Source organism: Vipera ursinii (genome assembly GCF_947247035.1).
Source record: "Vipera ursinii genome assembly, chromosome: 1".
Taxonomy (NCBI): Eukaryota; Metazoa; Chordata; class Lepidosauria; order Squamata; family Viperidae; genus Vipera; species Vipera ursinii.
In genome coordinates, this window is record NC_139512.1 from 303677598 (window position 1) to 303696154 (window position 18557).

Genomic DNA, 18557 nt, shown 5'->3' on the forward strand with positions numbered 1-18557 from the left:
CTCTTCGGCTTTGAAACGGAGATGAGCACTGGCCCCTAGAGTTGGAAACGACTAGCACGCATGTGCGGGGGAATCTTTACCTTTACCTAGTATGGGGAAATATGCAGGTATTTTTAGGGAGACATTCTGAAGAAATCTGGGTTTAACAAACTTCACTCTTGATATTATTTTATTATTATAAACATAAAAATGTGAATTCACATCTGCCAGTTCTTCAGCTGGTATTGGCCTTCATATTCATTGAGTTCTTCCCAAGAACCTAGGAAATCATAATGTATTGGCATAATATATGTGCAGATCCAAGCAGTGTGGCCTTGTGCACACTGGAAATTTTGTCAAGGTGTAGATTTTCTAATGCCATCCAAGATTTTTTGTTATGGCACGCAGTATGATGATGACCACTGGGACCACCATGGCCAGTTTTGCCATAATCTTTAGTTTCAATTTTCAGCTCTCCAATTCTTTATCTTCTACTCTACTATCCCATAGTATTGACACATCAATTATCCATACTTGCTTCTTTTCAACCAGAGTTATATCTGGTGTGCTATGAGCCAAAACATATCAGTCTCTTCAGAAATTTCAAAATATTTTAACCTGCTCATTCACCTACTTTTTAAATTCTATATCCATCAGATCTGCCCCAGTCAGCCCCCTCAGCAAAGTAAAACTATCAAATCCACTGAGTTGAATCAAAGTGGAATCTGAAGATCCCGTCCAAAGCATAAAGCAATTCTTTTGGTTTCCCAATCTCAACCCCCTGACCAGTTCACCGGCAGACAATAAGATGCAGAGATGTTTTGAGAATGCTGATGTGCTCAGCAGATAATAGTTCACACTCAGGGCACGACAGCCTTGGAACCTGGCGAAAACCGGCTTGGAAGGAGTTCATCCTGTCTCTGAAGACAGTCTGCCACTAATTCAGCAGAAGCAAAAATCCCAAGCATGCCATCCCCCCTCAGCACGACAGCAGGATACTAGAGAACGATGGTGGACCTGACAATCCCAACCAATTTTTCATTACTAGTACATGATCATTTTTATAGATGTTCCAGTGAATCATTTTAGAAACTGTATTATGTCATTTTTTTATAATCAGTTTGTGCAATCTTCTTGCAAAAGCTGGGTATACGATCTGTTTGTTCTGCTTCTTTGAATCATTTGATGATTTTCAATTCTGACCTTGGTTGCATTAGCTCTAACAGCTTATTCTTGTGTGGCCAAAATTAAGCCTTCAGTTTCATTTTTAATGTCCCAGCTGTAAGCTACTGCCAGATGTCTCTGGAGATTCTCAGTCATCCAGGTCATAGTTATCACAAAGATGCTTTTTCACAAGGCAATTGGACTTTGTTTTTTCTTTGAAGATGCTTCCCTTCTCATCCAAGAAGCTTCTTCAGCTGTGACTGGATGGTGGGGAATAGAAAGATTTATACTCCTGCAGACAGCAGTTCATTTGCATTCTTTTAGTGAGTCTTATCCATGTCTTCAGGATCACCAGAGTAGTGCAAATTTGTCAATGCAACATTATAATAATTCCCAATGCAATGTAGCTATATTATTTCCAAATGCATTTTAAAAATGTTTCAGTATATATTAAAAATCCCAAGTAGGGCTGAATAACAAATTCTTATGCTTTTAACATGCAAGGCATGGGAAAAAACAACAACAAGTATTTATCAATTGAAGGGGAAGAGACAAGCAAAATCAAACAAACACATAGCAATATTTTTACCTGCATTTTCCCCATAGCAGCACTGAACTGTTCCTCAGCAACCGCCTGAAAGCTTCGGACTATGGTTAATGTATCCCCACCAAGTATTACTTGTCGGAGCTGTCCTGCCTGGGTCTCTAGGACTGCTTTACTGAGCTTTGTCAGCCCCCGCATCATCATGATGGCATCACTTGCCATGACTGATCACCTCCAGCACTGAAAGACATAAGACATCAGGCAAAACCCAAATTATGAGAGTCCATGAATATATACACATTCTATTGATTGCTTATTGCAGGGTGATTGTAATGGAGCATGGAAATGGCCTTGGGGATAGCAGGGAAGAGATGCTGCCTAGGAAAGCATCAGACAAGAGAAGACCCAACCTAATGGATCAAACAGTTAAAAGTGGGGATGAAAATATTTCATTTTCAGACTTGTGAGATTCTGTTAATGTAGCTTTACAATAAAGCAGATTTAATTCACCTAGTTTTGTTTCCTATCTTATTTACCCTGGAGTGCTGTCAGTTATCTACTTAAAACCTTTACAGAGCTAAATGAAAAATTCCCTTCTCAAGTAAACAAAAAACTCATGCATTACAGGGATTCTTGCCTATGCTAAGTATAAACATGATCATGATCCTATTTGTCTATACGAGACCTGTACATAAATGTCTAGGCTGAAAGTAATGCTACACATGTTTTGCCTAAAAAACTGAAGAAACTAGTGGCAATATTCTTTTGTACTTTGTCTGTTGCCTGTGTATATTCTAACCTACAGCACACTTTCTGCTCTGAGCTGCTTTTTTTTAAGAGTTTTTAGAACTCCTTAAAGTGATATTGTTGAAATACAGCAGAAATTATCATTATAGAAAGGCATGACTTTGGTGGGAAAGTACACACTGTAAAATATTAATTTCAAAAATGCCATTCTCAAACTGCAAAAAATAAACGAAAACTCCAATATCACCTCCTTCTATGACATAGTCCCATTAGCACTTTTTTCTGCCTTGCTCACTGCCATGTCTTCAGCACAGTTTTTTCTTGGCTTCAGAAAAGGGTTAATATAAGTCTCATCCCCACCAAAACCATCTAACCATACTTGAGAATCCAATTAATCTTGAGGAACCTTTCCTTTTGACTCAGTGCACAACTAACATATGAACACACTACATAAGAACAATGAAACCACTAATTGTATACTCAAAAGGAAAGACATCTTTTTCAGCACATGGCATATGGTTTGCTGTTTTGAAAACACAAGCCACTCGGAAGAAGAAATTTATTACATGTTTTTCCAAATGTCGGCCAGGATGTTGAGTGAAATAACTGGTATTTAAACAAAATATTAAGATAGAAATAGTGAGTAAGCATTGTTTTGGCTAAAATATTTATTAAATTTCTACACTGCTCATCTCACCTAAGTGACTCTAGGCAGTGCATTAAGGTCAAGTGCATTAAGGTCACGTTAAGTAGTGATTCACCCAAGTTAGTTAAACATAGCAATTGTGTCGAAAAAGGTCATATAATTGGGCATGACTCATTTAACAATCACCTTGTTTAGCAACAGAAATACTGGTCCCAACTATGGTCATAAGTCAAGGACTACCTGTAGAAAAGTGAACTGAACTGATTACTTTATTTGACCAAGTGTGATTAGACACACAAGGAATTTGTCTCCAGTACAACAAGCACTCAATTAAATAAATAAATGTTATGCCCAACAGAACCTTGGAATAATGACAAGCATGACATAAGAAATTAACCATCCCTTAAAACAGGGGTGTCAAACTCAATTTCATTGAGGGCCGCATCAGCATTGCGGTTGCCCTCAAGGGACCGGGTGGGTATGGCCTGGGTGGGTGTGGCCTACTGGGTGGGCATGGCTACAGTGCGTATGGCCTGCTGGGTGGGCGTGGCCAGCTCTACATCGTTCACATCAAGGGTGCCTATGGGGGCCTGGGCAGGAGTGGGACAGATCTGACGGTCTCTGGCAGAAGGAGGGTCTCTGGGCCAAGGCCATGGCAGTGGGGGCCGCTCCCTCACTGTTTCCAGGATGGCTTCGCGGGCCACATGAAACCACTTTGCGGGCCGGATCTGGCCCCCAGGCCTTGTGTTTGACATGTCTGCCTTAAAATGTAGAGTTTGGATTTTGCAGATTATATTTGAATTGAACTAATCCAATGTCCACGTTCTACTACTCAAATGCTAAAGGAAGAAAAAAGAATAGCTTCAACCTGAGTAACACACATAAATAGCAAAAATCATATCTCTACATACCAAGAATATTGGAAACATGCCTCTACACAATGATAAAGTATGTATTATTCATGCAGACCTTCCCATAGCCAACATTCAGTATCATCTAGCAACATTTCAACATACTACTTGAATTGTTTGCATTCAAGCTGATCACAGTACTGTAACTTTAAACGCTAGTGGTTATGCTGTTGACCTTTCCTCTCTCCACACATCTTTGCTGTTTTATATCTTTTAAATTTTTATTCTATTCTATTCTATTCTAAATCTACAGAAAGGGACCATCTGACTAGTGATATGCATAAGCTACTCTGCTTTTTGTTTCAGTTATAAGATCTGGACAAAGATATTTTAAATCATTGCCATGGAATTGCCATGAAAGCAGAGCTAGGAATGCTCTTTCTGCTTGAATCCAGGGAGGCCACTGCTCAGAACAGAAAACACTAGAGAAGGTTGATGAATGATCTAACAAACTCTAAAGCTTCCTTATCCAAGACCTTGTGCCAGAATGCTCTGTTCAGCATAACAAAGTCAGGAAAGAGAAAACAAGTTAAGGAGCCAAGCAGCAAAGGAAAGAGTCAGTCATGGTGGAACAGCCTCTTTACATTTTCCCAAAATAAAGTTAACGGATAAGCTATAAAGGAAACTACTGACACATTTATATTGCTCAACATCCACCAAGTTTTTAAAAAGCTAAACATATTGCATGAAGAAATAAGGTTAGTTCCCTTTTGTTAGTTTTACATGCAAAAGCAAATTAATTAGACCATACTTGTTATTAGCAGTGTTCCACTGACGCTCCCAATCTATTTATGGCTCAAACTGGCTTTGAATGAAAAGGCCAATGAACACAGCCATGTTTTAAATCTACTTAACTACAAAATGTTGCCATTATGAGAAAATCAGAACATTTAATACTAGAATGAAAGAAAAGTTACTGTAAGTCAAGCTTTTAATATGTGAACTATTTAGACTAATCTACTTTATCTATTACAGCTTGGAAGACAGTGAAATAAAAGATAGAATCACACATACTATGATTTGATTGCTTTTGATGTATCATGAGAACTCAAGAGGCATACTCATCATGATTAAAACAAATGACTTGATATAAAATGTTTAGTAAGTCTATGAGATTCAGATTTAACTATGTACTCAATTATCTCCCAATTTAATCTACCTCATATGGTAGGTTAGGGAGATAAAGCAGAGAGAGAACAAATGCAGAAATATGTACCTTAAAGAAAAGGTAAGCTCTAACGAATGGGGCCTGAAATATACACTGCAGCACAGAAGAGTCAATCAGGCCTTTTCCAGGACGCTCCATGTCACTATCTGCTGTCTCACCACTTTGTTTCTCATCAGGCAATCTACTTTTCTTCATTCAATTATGTCCGACTCTCAGAGACTGCCTGAGAATTCCTGCAGTTTTGTTGGCAAGGTTTTCAAAAGATAACCCAAATGATCTGACTTTGTGCCTAAAGGAGAACTAGAACCCACAGTCCCCCTGGTTGTCTTAACCACTATACCAAACTGGTATCCAAGATTGGCAGCTGAGGAATCTGTTGCAAGACATTATGAGCCAATGGAGTAGGTTTGACAATTGTTCAGCCTAGCGGTTTTCAATCCTTCTTGGTCTCTGATCAAGCTCAACCCAAAAGATGACTGCAAGGGGGAGCATCCTGATTTAGAAGAACCATAAATTGGCTTTATGGCACTGAAGAACTCTCTGGTGGTATGTGTGCCGCAGAGTTTTGCATTAAACACACCTTGGAAGCATTGGACTTGGCCTGGGTCTTGCAGGCTAATATTGAATGACTTTTTGACAGTTATTGATTGCTTATGATATAAACGGGCTGTGTGTAGGTTGAGGAACAATCTGGATCTGTCCAGAACTCAGCACCTTGTAAATCAATGAGTGATGGTGACAGCTAACTTTTTACAAGTATTTTTTTCTACAGCCTTCCAGATTCTTCTCTTCTTGTGGAGTATGATGTCATTTTGTGTACATATGACTCTCAATATCAGAAGAACAAGTTGTAATACTGAAAAATAAAAGAACCTTGCTAAACTAAAATATTAAAGGGAGGTATAACCAACACACTAAGAATTGCTTAAGTATTTTAAAGCCAGACATTTTAAAAACTTTACCTAAATAAAATATAGTAAGATTCCTTTCTTCTTTAACATGTGCATACCCAGGATGTGTGTGTGTGTGTGTGTGTATTTTGTATATTTGTGTAGGTTTGTGCACACGAGAATTCAAATTTGTTTTAAAGGAAAGTTAAACTTTCACACTACAAGGAAAAACTGTACTATGAGAGCTTCAATTTCAAAGCAGTAACGATGTGCCTGAGTTCTTAGAACACCATCCCTTTCCTGTGCTACGGTATAGGGATCAAGTCTAACAAGCTACATACTAGAATAGGGGTCCCCAACCCCTAGTGCATTACCAGGCCTTGAGCCATTTGGAATAGGGCCATGGAAGTGGCAAGCAAGCAAGTGCACATATCACCACTTACATGAGTAACAGGCAAGCACATGCACACACACTCCATTTGCACAAGCAGTGGGCGTTTGTGCCTGCCGCTTGTGCAAATAGAGCTGCATGCACTTGCCTGCCATTCACTTGGAAACATCCCCACTCCAATGGTCCACAAAGCCAGAAAGGTTGGGGGACTCTGTACTAGAATTTTACTCCTTAAAGCAGACATGTCAAACTCGTAATATCACATGTTGTTGCGCAACATAGCAGTGTTTTTTACCATTGCCAGCAATGGTGTGGGCGTGGTTTCCTGATGATGCATCCAGCCCAGGGGCCGGCAGTTTGACACCCCTGCCTTAAAGGAAATATATACACTAAAAAAAACAGCTGGTAGTTTTAAAAACATCTCTTTGGTTCACAGAGTTGTTTTGGCAATTCAATCTTTATAGGGGTAGGAAATAACTAATATTGTTGAATCTAACCAACTGGTTATATTTATATTAATGGGAAGACTGCCTTTTCCCACCCCATTTCAACTCAATAGGGTTTTTTTCAAGCATAGGCTTACCTTTTCCCCTCCTACACTTATGTGGGCAATGTACATTTCACATCTTAAAGCAATTCTAAAAATGCTTCCCTTATCTCAGTTTAAATGAATAGAGCAAGGGGCATATTTGAACTGGCACCAAGTTCTGAACAAAGCATTTATTTTTGGCTTTGAAAATACTAACATCCAGAGAAGCAGCAATTTTATCCTCCTAGCACTATCTTCTATTTCAAGGCTGACTAAACCAATGTGGGCTAGATCAAGCAATACAGATGGAATGGCTTTGACTCACAGGAGCCACTGAGCAGGCAAGTATGCTGCAACCTTTTGAGTTCACTGTCCTGAAAGCTGAAGTAATGATTTGCTTTTTCCTCCCTGAAGTACAGGTAGCTTCAAAACAAAAGTCCCACTGAACAAGAGGGCTTTTATGGAATCACATTTTCATCCTTAATTTACTTTCATATTGAAGTGTTTATTACAAATCATTTAATTAAAACCAAAGTAACGGAAGAATTTCTGCACAAATACATATGTCCATTCATTATTTTCCCAAGCCTAATCATTCGTACTATAATCAGATCTTTAGAGGGAGTGCACATCAAAGATAGAATAAGAAATGTAAGAAAAACTAGGGGAAAATACTATACGTACCCAAAGACTTTACACAACAAACATATCTCGTTGAGCTATCTGGTCTGGACTGAGGGGTTTAATGTTTTTAAATTGTGATTTTAATTTTTGCAGCTAGACTTAATTTAATTTTAATTTTATATTGTATTGTTTTTAAATTTTGCCTTGTAAACCGCCCTGAGTCCTTTGGGAGTAGGGCGGTATATAAACCGAATTAATAAATAAATAATAATAATGTCAAAGCTGAGAACAATGGAATGAATGAAAAATAGAAAATCATGCATGAAAGCAATGAAGATAACAGAATGAAGACCAGGTAAAGAAGCAAGACATAGTACGAAGAGACAGAAGGAGGAGGAATGATTCACAGACTGGGAATCATAAGGACGACATGCTCTTCAACTTATTTTTTTTAAAGGTTGAATATGAAGTTTCCGAGGGAGGGAAGTCACTGAACATAAATTATAGAAGGAATTCCTACTATTTATAAAATAAAAAACAGGGGCTGCTTAAAAAAAGTTTGAACATAAAATGTCTAAAAACCTCAGCAAAAATGCTGAGGGTTCCAGCTGCAAAGCCAAATTCTTATAGCTAAACCAGGGGTAGGCAACCTTGGCTCTTTTGTGACTCGTGGACTTCAGTTCCCAGAATTCCTGAGCCAGCCATGCTGAGGGGAAAGGGAGAGGTTTCCATCCTTAGACATGCTGGGTCAGGAATTCTGGGAGTTGAAGTCCACGAGTCACAAAAGAGCCAAGGTTGCCTACCCCTGAGCTAAACTAAAGAGCTCAGGAGCAGAAACCCCTTCTGGTACAGTTTATCAAATTCTGCTTCTTCCCACTTATTGTATATACATTTAGCTACAAAATGAGATTAAAAAATATACAAGGCAAAAAAAGTGTACTAACAGTTCAGATACATACAGTAGCTGCGTATCTTCTAACTACAGATTTTTGTTTCCTGTGATTAAGTAATCATTTGACACAAGACTATGATAGCATTGCATTAAAACTATATATTTCCTTCTTTCAGAAAGAAACCAGAAATATGTTATTCCTAGTATAATGAATTATTATGTGTTTTAAGACTACATTAGTTATTGTTTTTTCTACTAACAATTATAAATGAATCAATGTGCTTCTTGATAATATATTGTATGCTGCTGGTGTCTATCTCGTATGTGTGTGTTAATGTCAACTGCAAGGTAAGAAAACCAGATGCCAAATTAGTATTTCTGGAAAGACCAGGATTGAAAAATCAACATGCAAAAACCCCATAATCTGGGATGCAGAGGATGAAGTGAGTTTTAGTCAGTGCTTTTTTTGTAAAAGAAAAAGGTGCCGGAACTCACACATGTCATACAACCCACCTTGCCTACCCTACAAGGTTCTATCCAAAAAAGGTGCCGGAACTCCGTTCTGAGCGTTCTATGAGAAAAAAAGCCCTGGTTTTAGTTAATATACTTATATAGCATTGGGTTGGGGGAGAGAGGGTTATTATATCGTACAGTGTTTTCTGGTACAAGAAAATCCACCAGTAAGTCAAGCAAGCCTAATAAGCATATTTGTTAAATCAAACACAAGAAAAAAACTGCATTATTGAGTAGGGAAGCTATCACCACAAGTGAAAATCTTTGGTCAGCTCCCTCCAAACTAAAATGATGAATCCCTAACTTCAATCCTTTCATACATAAAATACTACAAAGTAACTTTGTACTGAGGCTGCTTAAATGACAATTATTTTTCCACTGCTAAAATAACAGGTTAGAAGGACTGCACCACTTTCTCCTTAAAAAAACTTCAATAAGCAAAAACCAGGGGTAAAATTCCAGTTTTGATTAACTCTGACACCTTTTTTATTTTAGGAAGAGATATATCAGCAAATTAATTATAGAAGTTCTAGCCTAACAATTCTATTTACATCAGTCTGACTGGGTTAGACATAGTCTAGGCTAGGAACATGAAAAATTCTAGCCATCAACTGCATCTGGAGGTTAATGAAACCTCATTTATGATGGTTCTAGAATAATTTGTATTTATTATTAAATTTGTATGTCACCCATCTCACCAGAACTTATCCAATTAAGTTCATTATTATTAAAAAACTGTTAGAGCAGGGGTGTCAAACTGGCAGCCTGTGGGCTGGATGCATCATATGCAGGCCACAGCCACCCCAGCTTGGCAAAGGCAAAAATGTCACAGTATGTCTCACGTGTAGCCATTGAGTTTGATTCCTGTGTGTTAGAGTATTAATTGCATACTACTTACTCCAGACAGCAACTTGCATATTCCCTACAGGGATAATGTTTACAAACCAATTACTGCTGTTTTTTTCTCCAAAACATTGGTTGTGGTTTGATATAGTAAATGGCAAAGTAATATAAAAATATCTGTGGTCCAAAACCTGACAATTTATAGTACTATTAGGAGACAGGAATGGGCAGTTAGAAATTATAAGAGATTAGCAGAAAATTCCTTTCAAAACCACAAATGCTTAATAGTTTTAATACATTGATTTTGTTCACAAGTCTGCAAATAATTAATTCATATAAGATTCCAGTTCTCCCTCAATGTCAAATAAAGCTCAATTATTTGCAGAAAATGTGTACACTATACAGTATACAATACTCACTACAGAGCATTTTATCTTTTAAAACTAGAAACACAAGTGTTTTATAAAAATGGGCAACATGTAGTTTTCTACTCTCACTATAGTATCATATGGTTAGGGTTGTGACCATAGTGCTAAAACCCATGGAGAATATTTAACAAATTATGCATTAAAACCCCACAGTTGTTAGATACTGCGGATGCGTGCTTTTTTTAAAAAAAGGTTTTACAGGCAATGTCATCACCAAAACCATTACAATGTATTCTAAAACCTGGTATATAACAATATTTGCTTATGAACACTGGCATCTCTAGACCAGGGCTGTCAAACTACCGGCCCACAGGCCAGATGCATCACATGGAAGTCGCACCCACTCCAGCTCCGGCAAGGGGAAACAAGTCGTGATACGTCATGACGTGTCACGTGACATGGTGAGTTTGATACCCCTTCTGTAGACAAATGATAAAGTGTATAAGTCTGAGATGGTCACCAAATGTTTAGTTATCAGAACAAACCCTGTCAAATCCAGTTATTAGCAACCAAAATTCCATACATCTGATGAAATGATCTGCAGTTTATGAAAACTTATGCCTTTTATTAAAATTAGTCTGAAAAAACCCTACCAGACTCCTATGTTTGACTACCATTGACTAATAGAACTCTCTTCTTGCAGTAAGTCATTCTAATCCAACAATATTTTATGTTCAGCTACCCCAAATTTTTTGACTGCTAATAACTGTAGATGTACAGAGGATTGTAAAATCATATATATTTTAAATTCCTTTTCATTCTCAAAAATGTTTTGCTCCCTTATATAATTAACAGCCACTTTGCAAAGTTCCAAGGACATTCTGCAAATCTTTAAGCAAATTACTTTGTGCAAGTCACTTCATTTACCAAGTCATGTCTATTAGCCTTCAAGCTTTTGAAAGACAGATGGAAATCACAAGTGCACCTGCCATAGTGCAATGGGTATGTCTTTAAGCCATGAAAATGATTCAATACTATGTCAGCTGTTTTCATGTGCTCCCTCTGTCCGCTTTTCTGACCTTAATGATTGAAGAAAGTACATGTGGGCAGTTGCCAAAGCACTGATCTATTTTCTGGTTAAAGTATTGCAACAGCATTGTGGCAGCTGCTTTTATCACTAGGAGAGGGACTATTGGCATCTCTTAAAAGAGTAACACTCTATTTTTGTTAGGAGGGGAGGAACAGTGCTATTGGGGCTATATGTATTTCTCTTTTGTGCTATGAGAAGCACAGGAAGAAACGGCCAGTTAAAATGACATTTATACACAAACATTCTACCTTGGGAATGAGGAAAGTGGGAACAGCATAATATTTAGGCCTACTTTCATTACTTATTTGTTACTCTGAAATGTACTCTATATTCCAGGAGGTGGGTTGGTGGGTTTTTTACTGAAGCTTGGTTTCAAAGAAAGTAATTCCATATTCAGCAATATCATTTATATTTTGCCACTGCCTCTTCAAACATGGCTTATTTTAATATAAACATATAGGGCAAAATTATCTGCCTCTATACAAACAATCAATAAGCCCTTGGAGGAATTTGTTAAAGTTTGTCTAATGGCAATACTGTGAGCACATAAAGCAGTATATATCTCATCAACAGAAGTCATCTAGACCATGGTTTCCCCAAACCCTGGTCCGTGGACCGGCACCAGTCCGCAGCATGCCAGAAACCGGGCCATGGAAACAAGTGAAGCACCATCCGTGGGATGCAGGCAGCATGCAAAACCACACCCCCTCTGGTCTGTGGAAAAACCTCTCTCCACAGAACCGGTCGCTGGTGCCCAAAAAGTTGGGGGCCGCTGACCTAGACAATGTAGATGTTAGTTCCTACTAAACACTTAGAAAGAAAAAAAAAATACTTTCTGCTGTAATAAATCCACATTTGCAGAAAATAAAATAGAAGCCAGAGAACAAGACAAACTGAATTTGAGCATTTCTTGAACTAAGTCAGCATCCTACAGAACACTTAATCTGATTTAAACACAATTAACTGGCAGAAGGTACAGAACCTATTACTGTTCTTCCTAAAGAGTCAAGCAGATACACAGTCAACTTTATGACTTCCTAAACCATCAGCATTTTTTCACAATCTAACAGAGGAATACATTCATATATTTTATTCTTCAAGGATGTATGTTCAGTTACCATTGATATGTCACAAAGCAAAATACTAAATCTACTTTTCTCCTTTCGCAGCTTTTGTCAAAGGTATGTATTCAGTCCGAGCCTATTTTGATTTCTTCCTAATTTAGGCAGCCTGCACCTAAGATGCCACATATCTATCTGAGTTAACTTGGAAGATTGACTGTGACCACAGCTGCAGTCCCTTGTAGGGGACCAGTAACAGAAAAAATGGTATTTTGCTTCACGTTCAGTGGCAAGATATATCATGTGTTTTGTTTTCTCTTCCAGGCTGTAAATGTCTGCATGCAAATGCTAGTAGAAATAATTCAGAACTTTAGGCATAAACATTCTAAATCTATGAAATTCAATTTTACCATCCATTTACTTTTCCCAGGAAGACTGAAATTTTTGAGCTCAGGGAGACATGAGGGGAGGGACTGGAAAAAGCTGAAAGATAATCTAAATGAGACAAGAAAGAAGCTTTTCTCTGGCTGGAGAGTTATATCTAGATAAAAATGTTCTTTTCCTCCTCTCCCAGAAAAACCAAACTGACAGGTTTGTGAATTCAATTAAAATTTACAAATGGAGAAAAATGTCAAATGATAGGAATGCCCAGACTGGACACTTAAAAAGATGAAGGAATGTTGAGAATTTGAGCTGTCAATTAGTCTTAGTAAAGCTATATTTAAAATTATAAATTAGAATATTTATATCTTTGCTGCAAGAAACTTTATTGCTTCAACTGTACTTTTAAAATAATTTTTGTACTATGAATTTCATTTAAAATGTTCATTTTAACAATTTTATAACTGATGTTTTATACAAAGAAGATGGATGCAACAGTGGTCACAGCTGGGTCAGTAAAGCAAAATTAACAGGAGATAAGTGGCCAGATGTATACTCAGAAAAAGCAAGAATTTGGGGACTTCTGAAGAACTAGTAAACTTCTGTATATATCTCAAGAACTGCATGATGTGAATCTGTCTATGCTTCTCCTAACTTTATAATCAGCTCCCAAGGAATTTCTCTGCATTTCAGTGTGGCAGAAGCAAGGGACTATCCTAGAATTATGAGATACACATAATTTAACCAGTTATAAGTTTAGCCAAAATAAATTACACTTTAATTTTCAATATAACCCACTCTATCATTCACAGGAAAACTGATAGGTAATTGAAAATGGATGTATGTTCTACAGCAGGCATGTCAAACTCACAACGTCACGTGGTATCGTGCAACGTATCAGAACTTTTTCCCCATTGCCGGCAATGGGGTGGGCGTGGTTTCGGCATGATGCATCTGGCCCACGGGCCGGTAGTTTGACATGCCTGTTCTACAGAATCTGAACTGGAATGCTCTTAATTCCAATTTCACATTAATCAGTCATGTGAAATTGTCTCCTGTGATTTAATTATCAAGATCCCTGTACTCACTTTTTAGATACAATTGCCAAACTGGGATATTCATTTTTTCCCATTTGAACTGCATGGAGCAGGCAAGTTAAATTGGATTTTTAGAGCCCACTAGAATAATAATCAGTTTCTTGCAACTGCACCTAAACATCCAATTATTTCTCTTTATGTGATGTTCTACTTTGAAACTTAGTATTTGAGGGAAAGCTTCTCCATAAATAGATCTATCCCAAATGTGAGCAAATACCAAGGGGGGCTCTTCACTCCCTCTACTGGAAGCTGTACGTTATGTGAGACGTGACAAAAAGCCTTCTCAAGTATGGCACACCAATTATAGAATGCCCTTACATTACAGGCAAGGGTGACATTAATTTTAGTTATTATAAGATGACAAGTTGCTGGATGTCAGTGTCAATAGTCTGGTATGTGTTTCTGGTTTACCTAAATCATTTATATTATGCTTTGCTTTTTAAGCATCCCACCCTTGGATACAGTGATATTGAGAAGGCTATGAATATTTAAATAATGATCTCTTCAAAGTTTTGCAAATAAAGCTAACGAACATAATAGCTACAGTTAATCACCGATTAAAAAACATGGAAGTGCTTACATATTGCCATTATTAGCTATTTTCTACAGCTAGTCAAAGCATAAACAGAATTATAGAATAAGTTTATTAGTCAGCAAAACTCAGGAAAGAGAACAGGAAATTATTTTAAAAAAACACTTCCATATTTTGCCATTTTTATTCTCTATAATTCTTAACAAGGCTTAAAAAATGAAAACTCTTTATACTGTCATGATATGAAAATATATCCCATCACCACCTGCATGGATACAACTGTTCTTGGAAAGGATAAGTCCTCCCTCCACCAAATACCAGTAGTTTTGTTTTTAAGGTCTTTCCAAGGTCATGTTTTTCTTAATTCATGTATAATAGTGTTAAGATAAAGTCTTGCAGATACGATTTGTTTTAGTTTTCAAAGTCACAAGGATCATTGCTCTCAATGCTGGTGAGTCAAATGAAGATGGTCCATGTTTGTACAAGTCTGGCAAGATTAGCTTTATTACATTCATCCTTTGCTAATTTGTAAATACAAATTGCAGTATTAAAGCCATGTTGTTCAAAGCCATTATATCTTTTTCTTGCACTGACACAAATAACATTTTCTGATTCCCCTACTTTTTGAATTATTTTGCTGTATTAAAACAGCTCTATCAGTGGTCCATCATCAATGACAGCTAGCCAATAACTTGTTGGAGAAAATAACAGTACAAAATGAACATTTATCCCAACATGTAGTATTTAGATATAAGTCTAGGATGAACATAAGGGATGTTATTTGGTTATTTTAGCTAATGAATGAATATCTAAGTTAGAAACACCACAAAAGTTTCAATCCTTGAATTTGATTTTTTTTAAGCTCAGCTGTTATTGTTCAACAAGACTAACCAACGGTTTTTAGCTTTAATGAAAGCTAAAAACTTACAGTTAGTCATGAGAGCATGTGTGTCTCTTATATTTAAGATTAAGGATGCCATGTTTCTAAAAGTTGATACCTATTTTGAGGATGTGTCTTTTCCTAGAAAACAATAACCAAGCTCCTTTTTCCACGTAACTTTATTTTTCCCATTTATATGTAACCAAAAGCTAGGACAGTACAAAGGAAAGTAAAACCTTCAACATATTATTTACTTCCAAAAATATATTGTTAGAAAATAAAACTGGTAGCATTCTAGGGCTCAGTGCTTTATTTTGTAAATTATCAGTCTTCAAGGGAAAAAGCAAATATAAGCTACATGATAGAACATGTTATACACGGCTACAGGGATCCCAAAGAGCATCCTCACCAGCCTGCCCTTCTGGTAAATGAGTGCTCTGTAACTAGTTTGTCATGCTCTTTCTGATATTCATTTTGTAAATGAAACACCTGGGCACACCATTAGCCTTTCTAAAAGAATATTGACAGCATGCTCTTACAATTCTAAATCTGCCAACTGGACAGGAAGCTAGAAATCTTGTTCCAGAGACTGTTAAGTCAAAGCAAGTGAATAACTGGGTTAGCCACTGATAAAGATGAGGAGTTGTTATCTTCATGCCAAATAATCTCAAATTGCATAAGTAAAGAGAAATCTTCCAGGTGACTACAAAAGGATTTCAACCAGGCAGATTTCTATACGCTACCATTTTGGATGCAAGAGGCACCTACAATTTTTTAGCCTGACCAACTAAGCTGCTCAAACGTTTAAATTTGTGCTGGAACTTTTAGTAGTTTATGTTTCCTTGCACACCTGGAGTCAGGGATTAATGAGTGTTTTTAATAAGCAGTCACCCAGTGTAAAACTAATTACAGTAACTCTCATTTAAAATATTTAATTTTATCATTCACTGCTAGCTTTTTATGAATACAATTCACTAGTGTTTTAATCAAGGAGTGACCAGCCTGCAGCCCTAGAATTCCTCTGACCAAAGCACCAACATTCAACAACAGAACTGTAACACTTTTTCTGTTAAGAGTTAAATTTATGAGCACTGAATGGAAAGATTAAGAATTTGGAGCACTGATTTCACCCATCATTCAGCAGTTGAGTGTCAACACAAGTCAGCAATAAAACTATTAATAATTTTTTAAAAAGTAAAAATTCCAATCCTCTAAACAAAATTGAAAACCAATCTCTGCAATGTAGCCTTTTTTTTACTGAGTATTTGTGCCCTGGCCACAATGGCTTCCACACCCACAAAACATTAAACTTCATTCAAATGACACACTACAACTTATCTCTTTAAAAAGTGTTATGTTTTTAGATTAAATTCATGACAGAAATCTAAATGTTATTTCATTCTTTAGAACTGATTTTACTTTGTTGACAGACCAGCAATTTTTGGGGATAATGTTGCTCTTTTTGAAGCCACATAGTCTCAGAAGAAAAAGACCAATGGGGTAGATAGAAAAGAGAATTATTACAATGGCACAAATAGCACACCCTTACACCTACCCTATTCTGAGACTCTAGGCACATCAAGGCAGATTCCACACAAAATCATACCATGCAAAATCTCTTTTAAAATAATTTTCACAGGATCAGAAGGAAAACAAAGATAAAATTAATTTGCGTTATCAAAAATGAGGAAAGATTAACCCAAAATGAGAAAAGCACATGCACACGGAACACATTTTTTTTCCCCATTGAGATAATTTGCCCTACAGTGTGGGGCTTTAAAAAAAAAAGACTATTTTCAAAAGACAGTTTCCGAGTGAATATTCCCCACCAACCTAACTTACTGCCCCAACCGCTCAAAATCTAGTCGCTGCCTTTAAAAAAAAAAAAAAACCTCCGCCAATTCTTAAGAGTTTATTTGTTAGCATCCAATGCGGAAACAGGATGGATGGCATTTGATTTCCTACGGAAGCAAAATATACTAGTAATATCGAACATTTTATATTAAAATTCAGCAGGGGGGAGTGAGCTAGCGAGCTTGGGGCGGTGGGCATAAATAAATATAAGGCAGGGAGCGTAAAAAAGAGCCGCAACTGCCGCCCAGGCGGGAAAAAAAAACCACAACCCCACGAAGGCTTAGCACGCCTCCCCCCTTCTGCTCTGGCTTCTCTAGCAAGCTCCGGATTTGCCACCCCGCGGTAATTAAGCAAGAACAATCAGGTTCTTGACTCAAAACGTAGAACAGATGGAAACATTTATCAATCCAATGCCGTAATTAATACCGCGCCTCAAGGAAAACTGGCGAGCCAGTGGGCAGCCCTACCCACCCAGCCAGCGCCCGCCAGACGGATTATGCTAGACCAGGGGTAGGCAACCTCGGCTCTTTTATGACTCATGGACTTCAACTCCCAGAATTCCTGAGCCAGCGCAGCTGGCTCAGGAATTCTGGGAGTTGAAGTCCATGAGTCATAAAAGAGCCGAGGTTGCCTACCCCTGTACTAGACCTTTCCCTGCAGGCTCAAGACGGCTGGGGTCGATGGGACTGAAAGAATCCAAACACCTCTCTCAAAGGCCGTAAAAGACTGCGGTTTCAGCGCAGCCCCTATTTTTTATTTCCCGGAACCCCGTCCCTTCTCTCACGCACAGCGCCACGGACGCCGTAATTCGCAGAACCTCGTTGTTGTTTTTTTTTCCGCCTCCCCCGTCTCCCCAGCAGGCACAGCCGACGACCACTTTGCGGGAGCCGGCAGTGGCAACGTCGAGGAAGAGACGCTCTTCCCAGCCCGCCAACCGCGGCCACTCTTTCCCTCTTTCCCCGCTGCGGGACACCATTTTCCCCTTGGCCGAACGCCTCAGCCCGCCTTACAGGACCGACGCGCTTGTAGAGGCTAACGGGAGGCGGGCGGAGATTTAGAGGCCTTCCCAGCTCCTCCATCGTAAGGGTGCCAGGCCGCGCCGCCTGTCACCAACGCTTTAGCTCACCTCGGCCCGCACGGCGCCGCTCCCGACCCCGACTGCCTGCTTGCCCCCGACACCCGCCCCGTGGCACCACGAGGCGCGGAGCTTGTTTACCAACTCGCCCCTGCCCTCTCGGTTTGAGGCCCGGCCCTCCAGGCTCCGCCCCTCTCCCGCTTTCATTGGCTCCTCGAAAGCCACCTCCTTTCCGTTGTCCAGAGCTTAGCGCGAGAACGGAGGCGTCCGTCCGGGCAGAGCGTGCTCGACTCGTGGAGTTCGCCTTCCGCCCAATGAAAAGCCGAGGCGGAAAAAAAAAAGTTTGGGCCAATAGGAAGGCCACGCTGCCTTCACCCT

General features: G+C 38.6%; 1 protein-coding gene across 1 annotated transcript in view; it reads right to left on the minus strand.

Moving 5' to 3' along the window:
• The window catches only part of COQ8A (coenzyme Q8A), a 50626-nt gene extending 32297 nt beyond the window's left edge, over positions 1-18329 (minus strand). Inside the window, exons 1-2 of the mRNA XM_083379562.1 lie at positions 18231-18329; positions 1733-1927 (exon numbers count right to left, since the gene is read on the minus strand). Of these exons, the coding sequence (XP_083235688.1) occupies positions 1733-1909 (177 nt within the window). The 5' untranslated portion in view covers positions 1910-1927; positions 18231-18329. The remainder of the gene's footprint in view (positions 1-1732; positions 1928-18230) is intronic.
• Positions 18330-18557: the final 228 nt, after the last annotated feature.